Below are 11,932 nucleotides of genomic sequence, written 5' to 3'. Positions count from 1 at the left end.
TCAAACCTTCCCATCCGCCCAAGATACGCTCAATTAACTTTAATTTCTTAAAGGTGGCTCCCATCTTCAACCCCTCCCCATGAGATTTGAACCTGTGACCTGGTGAGAATTGAACCTCACACTACCCAATTAATCTACATCTCATGGGTTGAATTCAATTTACTATTGTTATAACTAGGTGTATCATCTTTATTATGGAGTTGATTATGTCTATTACCATTAACCCTTAAGTGCACCATATCTACCTTTAATGTCAACGTAAGATAAGATAAGATTAATTGAGAAATAGAACCAATAGCTTTATAATATTTTATATAACATTTTTAAGTATTTTATTAGATAAACTAACTTAGAAATTTACAACTTGATTTATTATAGTGAAAAAAATTTCTAACCAATATTATAAAATTTTGATTTTAAATTTATTTATATTGGTGAAAAATATAATTCCCATAATTTATAATCATTATAATTTTTTTTTAGTGTTTTATTTTCATACATATTTCATGGTAGTATTTATGATGTTCTGAAAAGGAAACCATATTTTCGTGGAATATATAGACCCGCTTTCAGAAAAATTCTCTCCCCAAATTTTCTGGGGAGGTCTCTTCGGTAAAACAACTCTTAGTCCCAAGAGGGATTGGTAGTTATTTCGTTGTGCTGGGCGTACTTTAAGGTCATGTGCTGGGAGGGTCACGGTTCCGAATTGTTATTATTATTATTAAAGGAAGGGTACCCACAAAGTATTGTTGTATTGTTTGAATATCGGAATGAGCATGGAGTTCGCTGTGAAAATCATGAAACTCGCTTTTAAATTTAATATAAATTCAATTAACAAATAACAGTTGTTATCCAGACACTGATAAGACTCGGCACAAGTGGCAAGGCAACATATGCTTTGACAATTGAAGCTCTTAGTTGCCTCTGTTATTGCTATTTTGATGCAGATGTTAATTTTTTTGGAGGTGTAATGTGACCATGGAGTCGGCCAACAACATAATCTGTAGCCCAAGGAACCAATTGGACGAGGATGCAGAAAAGGAGCTTGGCAGATTACTGGAAGCCCTGTGGGATGAACAGGAGGAGGATAAAGACGAGCCTTCCTTGACTGATCCCCAGAAGAGGCTCAATTCATGCTTGGAGAAGATTCCTGTTACGGCCTTTCCTGCAAAACCCAACGACCAAGGTACTTTACGTTTTGCCTTGCTTCACACAGACTTTATGTTATGTGTTGCTATGCTATGCCAAAGCAAGTCTGCTGGATTCAACCCATATAGCTAACAATCTGTGGGAAGTTGGCATCCTTACTATATTTCTTTAGTTAGTGATAGGGGTGACATACATTGCAAATCTGATGATGTTTTTAGAATATATTGTGGCGTGCTCTGTCATTTACAGAGAAACAGTAGGGGTCAGATTGTGTCTGTTCTGTTTTTGTGATTTTCTTCTTCATCTTTTTGCCTTGGTCATTTTCAGTGATAGAGATAAATTCGGATGCCAGCCTTGAGGATGCAGTTCAATTGCTCGCCAAACACAGAATCTTGAGTGCACCAGTAAGAGATATCGAAGCAGATGAACGTGCTAGCTGGATTGACAAGTATATGGGCATTGTTGAATTTGCAGGCATTGCTGTGTGGCTGCTCCACCAGGTGTGTTATATTTTTCTTTCTTGTTTGTTAATGAACAATTTAGGTCAAAAATTGGTGCAGATCAATTAGCCATGAATGCAAACTTAGGGTTGCAATTCATTCACAGAGTACCCAGCAATTTAATTGGAAGCGCACACACACGATGCAATAAAATAAAAAGCACAGACAATAGGAAAACTACAATTCTCACAACCAATCTAGGAATGCAACTTTTGATTTCAAAAGATGACATGCACAAATGCGTTATGTCACAACTCACACTCTCACCTAAACGAAATGTCCAAACCCCAGTAGGAGAGCCAAAGAGCAACAATCAGTCAAGCCACTCACTGTCGCCATGTTAGCCTTGCCCTTCACTTTAAGGCTAAGGAAAGGAGCATCCTAACCTAAGAGGGTTTTCCTAAGAGTCAAGCTGAACCAGGTCATGTAATAAAGAGGGGGAGCTCTTCTAGCTTGTTTCAACATAAGACTTTGTTGATGGCACTATCCACTCTAGAAGGTAAGAAGAAAGGTTAAAAATGTGGGAATGGTGTATCGATTAAGAACAAGTGCAATATGTTCAACTCAGAGAAAATAGTGCTTATTTGAAATGATGGTTAGAATATGAAAATGAGACTTGTTCAACACATTATGCAGCATGAATTTTCGATTATTGATGCACCATGAGATTATGCCAAGATACAGGAAACAATATGAGACAAAACAGCTCCAATAGCAAGGTAATTTTCGGAAATAACTCACATGTTATGCTCCCACATGAAATACTATATAGTATAGATAATTCATTCATCATCATTGCGGAGCCAACTTTGACAGACCATGTGCCAAATATAATTATAGCATCCACACATAAGCAATAGTTATTTTCAGTGATATGTTGAAAGTTGAAACAGCGATCTGGCTTTGACTGATTTTACCATGAGTTCATTATTGATCACATGAAATGCAAATCCTGCCAACAGTATCCACGAACAATACCTCCATCCACAATATTTAAGAGTGGGTCTGAAGTATTCAAATATTATTACTTTGAGTTTGAGTGTTAATGATATTAAACAAAGGTGCGTTCCAAATCAGATTTGAGATGCCTTATAATTCTGTATGGAACACTAAGCAACATGATATAGATCTATATTTTGACGATAGGAGAATGTACCAGCATTTAAAAACAGATCAAAACCATTAAGGATAGAGGTCCCTTTGACAACTTTAAGTGCATGATTATAATATTTAAACGGTAAACTTTCAGATGTATGTCATCTTGAAATACTCATGCTAGCACTTGGAGTACCATTGCCATCATACATTCAAACATTCACCAAAAGATCTCATGCGATGATGAAAGAAAAGATGCACTAAGCAATGTCCAATAGTAAGCACATAAGTGAAAAAACCATGGTACTTTCAAGAGAGATCATATGTAAATTTAAGGACTTGTGAAAAATGCTAACAATGTTAAATTTTGAGACTTAAAAATGTTGATCTTTGAAAAATGAAAGCGACACCTGAGTGCTGGAAGCAGGTGATCATAAATTCAAACTTATTACACAGTGCAAAGGAGTGAAATATGACCGGAGAGAAATAGATATTACTTAAGGAACCCACATTATGATTCTAGCGTACTAAAACAACACAAACATCATTGCCAATGGTGTGATATTGCAAGGTTTTCTAGTGATGTACTGAAAGCAAGACATTCAGATCTGAAAGATGTTAGAATTTCCTGCAAACTTAGCACTCGACACTTAATTCCTAGCATATTACAGTTCTACTGATTAAATGCACAGTTAGGTTTCTAATATTAATAAATTTAGCAGAAACAGAATATACCAATCTCAATCACAATGACACAACATATTTTACGTAATCAAATCAATTTATCATCAAATTGATGATTGTTAAAATTGGAAACTAGGGCCAAACTCCATGTGGGTCACTTTATTTATGGCCGCTGATATTTTTCCTAGATTCCTCTTGTCGAGAGGTGCCGTTGACTTTCTGAGCAGCATTGACATTTCTAGGGCTGCATTGACCAAATGCTGGGCTGTTTTATGGAGCGTTGGAGCGTTGACCAAGGGAAGACCTGCGCTGACTTTTTAGGGGCTGTGTTGACCAGCGTTGACCTGAAAGTTGACCAACGTTGACTGGTTAGGGCTGACCGTAGATTGCTGAACTTTGACTGTTGTTTTGACTGAGTATTGTAGACTGTTTTGGGCTGCTGAAGATAGTTGTTGAAGACTGAGTTCTTCAAGTTGACTAGAAGTCAATCCGGGGCTGTTTTGACGAAGTTTGACTTTGCTAATTTATGGTTTGCTGCTGCTGTTATAAAATTACAGAATTCTGAATTGTACTATTTCTCTCTGCTGAACTATTGAAGATTAAAGAAGAATTGGTCAAAGGGTTTGCCCGCATTGGGGTTTGTCCCTGGCTAGCCGTGTTAAGTTATGGTATGTTTTATGCTTATAACAATTTACTTCTTTTCTTATTATATTCCACAGATTTGCAATCACATGTACATAAAGTAAAGTGTAGATAGAACATTAAACGATCGACAGAAAACAAGCCAAGACAAGAGACACAAGATGTGGCGGCTAGCCAGGGACAAACCCCACAATGTGTGGGGAAACCCTTTGATCAAATCTTCTTTTATCTTCAATAATTTAGCAGAGAGAAATAGTACAATAAATCTGATTTATATCAGCAGTAGCAAACCCTAAATCAGCAACATCAACATTAGCGGCTTCATCATCAAAACTAGGGCAGTCGATATCTCACAAACCGACCATCGGATCGGCTTGATTCCACCACCAAAAGTTGCAGCCTTCAAAGGAGGTTCAGATGAACCTACAACGCAGATTAGAAGAGGAGGTTTGATGGTCCACGCTGGTCAAACTTTGGATCTGCAGTTGCAGCTTCAGTTTCAGCAGCTTCCTTCAAACTAGGGCAGTCGATATCTCGCAAACCGTCCGTTGGATCGACTTGATTCCACCACCAAAAGTTGCAGCTTTCAGAGGAGGTTCAGATGATCCTACAACGCAGATCAGGAGAGGAGGTTTGATGGTCCACGCTAGTCAAAGTTTGGATCTGCAGTTGCAACTTTAGTTTCAGCAGCTTCCTTCAAACTAGGGCAGTCGATATCTCGCAAACCGTCCGTCGGATCGACTTGATTCCACCACCAAAAGTTGCAGCCTTTAGAGGAGGTTCAGATGAACCTATAGCGCAGATCAGAAGAGGAGGTTTGATGGTCCACGCTGGTCAAGTTTGGATCTGCAGTTGCAGCTTCAGTTTCAACAGCTTTCGGCTTCACATGTGAGAGAGGGAGACCCTTTTCCGCGCAGTAGAGAAGAGACTCTTTTCTGCACAGTAGAGAGAGAGAGAGAGATGTGATGAGATGAGTGAGTCTAAATGAGGAAAAGTCCCCCTGTATTTATACACAACGTTGGTGTTTGAATAGATGCGACTGTTGGGCTTCTGAGCTTACATGAGTTGTAGGTCGGCTTGATAATAATTCCATAATCAAAATAAATTCATATCTCCATGAATACTTATCGGAATCGGATGATCTTTATATCATTCCTACACCTCTCGACGAGAGGAATCTAATAAAAGTATTATCAGCCATGAATAAGATGACCCACATGAAGTTTGGCCCTAGTTGCCAATTTTAACACTCCCTCTCAACTAGGGAGAACTTCATCTGCAATCTGTCTATCAGTTGTTACTATTTATCCATCAAATGCACTGCCTTGTACAGCCTGACCCTTGTCCTGCTTTGCTCTATTCTGTCTGTTCTGCTTTGTCTTGTTCTGCCCTGTACTGCTCTGCTTTTGTCTGAATTATGAAGAAGAAGAAATGATCGAGGATGTATCATACTGACTTAAAGTCAACCTCAAAGTATGTACCACTGGTCCCAGACCAGTCTCAATCGACCCAAAGTCAGTGTCATAGTATGTACAACTCCTACCACTGGTCCCAGACCAGTAACATCCTCCACTGACTCAAAGTCAATCTCAGAGTGCGCTCCACTGGTCCCAGACCAGTAACAACTGACCCAAAGTCAGTGTCATAGAATGGACCACTCCTACCACTGGTCCTAGACCAGTATCATTGATCCCAAATCAATAGAGGTCATCCTAGCGTAGGGAGTACAGTAGATACAACGATGCATCCATCAGTACTACTATGGTCCCTAACTTCATTTCCCTGCTCATTGATCAGATGAGAGGTACTTCCCATGAGTCCCAGACTACATGGGTAGGATGTCTCGACAGGAGAACTTAATCAATCCCGTCCTCACAGGAGAACACATCAATCCTACTACAATCGCAATGGAGAGCACATCAATCCAGGCCGCCATGGAGAACACATCAATCCAGGCCTCACAGGAGAACACATCAATCCTGCTACAATCGCCATGGAGAACACATCAATCCAGGCCTCATAGGAGAACACATCAATCCTGCTACAATGTTGCCACGGGGTGTACATGTATACCACCAGGGGATAGTGAATCATCTTGTGGTCATATGCTGCTCCAAGAAGTACCTCGCACCCTCCTGGAGCTCCCAGAGCTCAATGCATCATACAGGACCCTCATTGGAGGGTCTTTGAACAACTCCAAGTTGTTCTCGGAAAGTCAGGAATTTTACTTTCCCAAGGGGCTTTGTTAGAATTTCGGCGACCTGTTCATTTGTACCGATATGTTGGAGCCTTATAGCTCCCCGCTGCACCATATCTCGAATATAGTGGTACCTAATATCGATATGCTTGGAGCGATCATGAAATACAGGATTCTCTGACAAACGAATCCCACTCTGGTTGTCACAGAGGATCACGGTGGTATCCAATGTAAATCCAAACAGCTCACTGAAGAGCTTTCGCAACCAGACTACCTCACAGGATGCCATGCTAGCAGCAATATACTCTGCTTTGGTGGTGCTCAAGGCCACCGACTTCTGCTTCCTGCTCATCTAGGATATCGAAGCATATCCCAAGGAGAAACAACACTTGGAAGTGCTCTTATGGTCCTCCACATTGCCTGCCCAATTAGCATCTGTGTATCCAAATAGTCTCACATCTCCGGCAGTGTATCTTAACCCCTAAGTGATTGTGCCACGAAGATATCTCAACAGATTCTTGGCACCAATCCAATGTATGTGGTGGGGTTCAACCATATGTTGACTGCGAAGCATATATCTGGACGGGAGTTCACTAAGAACATTAATGCTCCGACGAGTTTCCGATACTCGGTAGCATTTCGTAAAACAAGTCCAGCAACACTACCGCTTAACTTCTTGAAGTCAAGCTCCATCGGGGTAGTTACAGGCTTGCAATCCACCATACCAAATCTTTCCAATATCTTCACCACATATTTTCCTTGAGATAGGAAAGTTTCCCCTGGCTTCTGCCACACTTCAAGTCCTAGGAAATAGTGCATCAGTCCTAGGTCCTTCATTTCAAATTCAAAAGCCAACTCCCTCTTACATTTGAGAATGAGAGGGTCTGCACCTGTTAGAAAGAAGTCATCCACATACAGCACCAGTGTGAGAGCTTTGTCATCTTCAACCTTAAAGTAAAGGCTAGGATCGGCTTCACTCCTAGTGAATCCCAGCTTCATCAAGTAGCTATCGATCCTCTCGTACCATGCTCGGGGTGCTTGCTTAAGCCCATAGAGAGCCTTCTTCAACCTGCATACATGAGATTTTCGATCATAAATCTCAAATCCTTCGGGTTGCTCCACGTAGACCTCTTCTTTGATCGAACCATGCAAGAACGCGGTCTTGACATCCATCTGATGTAGGTTCCATCCTTGTGAAGCGACAAAGGCTATGATCGAGTGGATGGTTGTATATCTGGCAACAGGTGCAAATATCTCATCATAGTCTATACCTTCCTTCTGGGAGAAACCACGAGCATCAAAACGAGCCTTATACTTTTCCATACTTCCATCTGCTACATGCTTTATCTTGGAAAGCCATTTGGAAGTAACAACTGTTTTGTCTTGGGGTCTGGGAACTACTTCCCAGACATCATTCTTCATAATAGACTCATATTCTTCGGTCATAGCATCCTTCCATACTTAATGCTTGACGACATCTAAGAATGATGAAGGCTCATTTTGTATGATCGTGCTCATGATGGTCAGGTATCCCTGATACTTGTTAGGTTTCTTACTTTTGCGGAAGGTTCCTCGGGGTGCAACATGTCCTTCAGCATCATCAAATAGCCCCCTAAGCCATGAAGGCCTCTTCCTAGAAGAGGAAGGCTCATGTGGAGGAGGATCAATTGGATCCATGGGTTCTTCTACATCAGGCATTGATTCATCATCCTTTTCTTTCGGTTCCCTGGTGTCGGCTTCTTGAGAGCTCCTCAAAGTCGGAAGATTTTCCACCTTGTTGAGAGCCATATCTTTGTCAAAGGTGACATCATGACTAATCACGACCTCCTTTTGATCAGCTACATAGATTCTATAGCCTTTAGTATTTTCACCATAGCCCACAAAAATTCCTTTCTTTCCAGATGCACCCAATTTATTTCTTTTCTCTTTCGGCACATGAAAATATACAGGGCTTCCAAAAATTCTAAAATGAGAAACATCAGGTTTCTTATCGGTGAACATTTCTTTAGGAGTCTTGGAACCCAATGCTTGATGAGGGCATCGATTTTGTACATATACGACGGTGTTTGCAGTTTCAACCCATAGAAACTTTGGAAGTCTTTGATCATGTAGCATGGCCCGGATAGCTTCCATGATCGTGCGGTTCTTCCTTTCCGCCACACCATTTTGTTCAAGAGTATATGGTGTAGTAGTCTCCCTCTTGATGCCAGCCTCTTTGCAGAAATCATGGAACTCATTAGACTCATATTTAGTCCCATTATCATTTCTTAAGATCTTGATCTTCTTTTTGGTTTGATTCTTGATCAGGGCTTTGAAGTGTCGAAACCAAGAGAACACTTCATCCTTCTTTTTCAAGAAGTATATCCAGGTCTTTCGAGAATAGTCATCTGTAAAAGTAAGATAATATGAATATCCTCCCAAGGAGTTCACAGGCATCATACCAGATATGTCAGAGTGAACTAGTTGTAATATATCGGAGGTCTTGCTTTGATTTGAGGGGAATGGTCCCCTTTTGAGCTTTTCTTCGACACATCTTGGACATACACCTTCTTTCGCTACTTGGAATTCGGGCATCCCTGTTACAATCTGTCTTACATCGGGTAGAGCTTTGTAATGAAGGTGGGCAAACCTCTGATGCCAAAGTTCGGACTGAAGAGTTGTGTCACAGGACATGACACCTAGCGGACTTCCACCAACCTGATATAAAGAATTAACTCAAAACCCAAGAGTGAAAGCATCTTTAACATTATTTTTCCATATATGTACCTTTCTATCGCTGAAGGTTACCTTGTAGCCTTTGTCTTCCATTGCCGAGATGGATACCAGGTTATTTTTGAGATCAGGTACATATAATACATCTTGTAAGTGGATCGTATTACCTTGATTCAGTTTGAGAGAAACATTGCCTACACCTTTCACAGGGTATTTCATGTCATCTCCAAGGACAATTTCCAGGTTAGTTTCTTTCTCTACCAGATTATGGAGTACTTCTTTGTAACCAGTGAAGTGTCTTGAGGCACCACTGTCAATGAGCCAAATTCCCATTGAGTCCGAAGGAGCAGAGGTAGATAGGGTAGCTGATAGATAATATTCAGCTTGCTTATTGTCAATAGTGTTAGATTCATACTTGGAATTTCTAGCCTTCTTGAATGGTTGTCCTCTTCCTTGATTTCCAACACTCCTTTTACCTCTGCTATTAGATTTGCCATTTCTTTGATTGCCATGGGAGGGATTTTGATCATCATCTCGGTGAGAGTCCTTTCTATGAGGGCATTCCCTTGCATAGCGACCTGCTTTATTGCAAATGTAACATTGTCCTTTTCTTCCACCCTTAGGTCCAACCTTTCTTTTTGATTTAGACCCGGAATTATTTCTTTTCTTAGCATGAGAAGAAAAAGCAGCAGGAGGACCTTTAGGCAAGGGCATTTTTTGCCCTTCTACCCTTGTTTCTTATTGAATGCATCTAGCCATTAATTCCTCGAAACCAGGAATTACATTATTGTTCAGAAGAGTAGTCCTAAACACGTACCATTCGGATGGTAATCCTCCAAGAGTTGTGAGTGCCATTTCCCTGTCAGTAATAGTTTCCCCAATAGATAGGAGATCGTTCTTGATCTCGGTGATTCTTAAGAAGTATGCTTGCATACTCTCATCTTTACCCTTCTTGATTTCCCTCAGTTTATTTCTAAGAAACAAAACTTGATTTGCATCATTGACTTTAAATAAACTCACCAGTCTATCGTAGATTTCCTTGGAGGTGTCCAGTTCAGAGATGTAGGCCACCAAGTGCTTGTCGATAGAGTCCTGGATGATCTTCTTTGTTTTGACTTCTCCATTTTTCCATTTGTTCCAGGCAGCAGCGGATGCATTTGATGGAGGCTCAACAATATTGCCTCTTACATGGTCCAACACTCCTTGATCTTCTAGGGTTAGATCGATAGACATCTTCCATCCGTGATAGTCAACTTTCTCACGGAGCTTGTCTTCGGCAGGAAAGAGTGTTGAGGACCCCATAGTTCTTTTAGGATAACCTTGCCAATCTTCTCTTCGATGATTGCTCTTGCTCTTGCTCAGGCTTTGTCTTCATCTCAGCTCTGATACCATGTTAATTTATGGTATGTTCTATGCTTATAACAATTTACTTCTTTTCTTATTATATTCCACAGATTTGCAATCACATGTATATAAAGTAAAGTGCAGATAGAACATTAAACGATCGACAGAAAACAAGCCAAGACAAGAGACACAAGATGTGGCGGCTAGCTAGGGACAAACCCCACAATGTGTGGGGAAACCCTTTGATCAAATCTTCTTTTATATTCAATAATTCAGCAGAGAGAAATAGTACAATAAATCTGATTTATATAAGAAGTAGCAAACCCTAGATCAACAGCATCAGCGTTAGCGGCTTCATCATCAAAACTAGGGCAGTTGATATCTCACAAACCGACTGTCAGATCGGCTTGATTCTACCACCAAAAGTTGCAGCCTTCAAAGGAGGTTCAGATGAACCTACAACACAGATCAGAAGAGGAGGTTTGATGGTCCACGCTGGTCAAACTTTGGATCTGCAGTTGCAGCTTTAGTTTCAGCAGCTCTCTTCAAACTAGGGCAGTCGATATCTCGCAAACCGTTCGTCGAATCGACTTGATTTTACCACCGAAAGTTGCAGCCTTCAGAGGAGGTTCAGATGAACCTACAACAGATCAGAAGAGGAGGTTTGATGGTCCACGCTGGTCAAAGTTTGGATCTGCAGTTGCAGCTTTAGTTTCAGCAGCTTCCTTCAAACTAGGGCAGTCAATATCTCGCAAACCGTCCGTCGGATCGACTTGATTCCACCACCAAAAGTTGCAGCCTTCAGAGGAGGTTTAGATGAACCTACATCGCAGATCAGAAGAGGAGGTTTGATGATCCACGCTGGTCAAAGTTTGGATCTGCAGTTGTAGCTTCAATTTCAACAGCTTCCGGCTTCACATGTGAGAGAGAGACCCTTTTCTGCGCAGTAGAGAAGAGACTCTTTTCTGCGTAGTAGAGAGAGAGAGATGTGATGAGATGAGTGAGTCCAAATGAGGAAAAGTCCTCTTGTATTTATACACAATGTTGGTGTTTGAATAGATGCGACTGTTGGGCTTCTGAGCCTACATGAGTTGTAAGTTGGCTTGATAATAATTCCATAATCAAAATAAATTCATATCTCCATACTTATCGGAATGGGATGATCTTTATATCAATCCTACACCTCTCAACAAGAGGAATCTATTAAAAATATTATCAGCCATGAATAAGATGACCCACATGAAGTTTGGCCCTAGTTGCCAATTTTAACAAGCCGCCACATCTTGTGTCTCTTGTCTTGGCTTGTTTTCTGTCGATCGTTTAATGTTCTATCTGCACTTTACTTTATGTTTATGTGATTGCTAAACAGTGGTTAATAAAAAGATTTGAAGTAAACTGCTCTAAGCATAGAACATACCATAATTTAACATGGTATCAGAGCTGAAGTGAAGACAAAGCCCAAGCAAGAGCAAGAGTTAGAGCAATCACCGAAGGTTGTTGAGGCAATCTTAGAGAAGTCATGGGATCCTCAGCACACTTCCCCACAGAAGACAAACTCCGTGAGAAGTCTAACTATCACGGATGGAAGATGTCTCTCAATCTGACATTA

At 40.7% G+C, this 11,932-nt stretch overlaps 1 protein-coding gene across 1 annotated transcript in view; it reads left to right on the top strand.

Annotated features, from left to right (window-relative positions):
* Positions 1 to 676: 676 nt before the first annotated feature.
* The window catches only part of KING1 (SNF1-related protein kinase regulatory subunit gamma 1), a 173,133-nt gene continuing 161,877 nt past the window's right edge, over positions 677 to 11,932 (top strand). Inside the window, exons 1-2 of the mRNA XM_089425921.1 lie at positions 677 to 1,186; positions 1,477 to 1,649. Of these exons, the coding sequence (XP_089282047.1) occupies positions 979 to 1,186; positions 1,477 to 1,649 (381 nt within the window). The 5' untranslated portion in view covers positions 677 to 978. The remainder of the gene's footprint in view (positions 1,187 to 1,476; positions 1,650 to 11,932) is intronic.

Source organism: Pinus tabuliformis, chromosome 6 (assembly GCF_031772625.1).
Source record: "Pinus tabuliformis cultivar Carrire ecotype Pingquan chromosome 6, CPIR1, whole genome shotgun sequence".
Lineage (NCBI taxonomy): Eukaryota > Viridiplantae > Streptophyta > Pinopsida > Pinales > Pinaceae > Pinus > Pinus tabuliformis.
The sequence above is the reverse complement of the archived record's forward strand: the minus strand, read 5'-3'. Positions and strand labels throughout refer to the sequence as shown.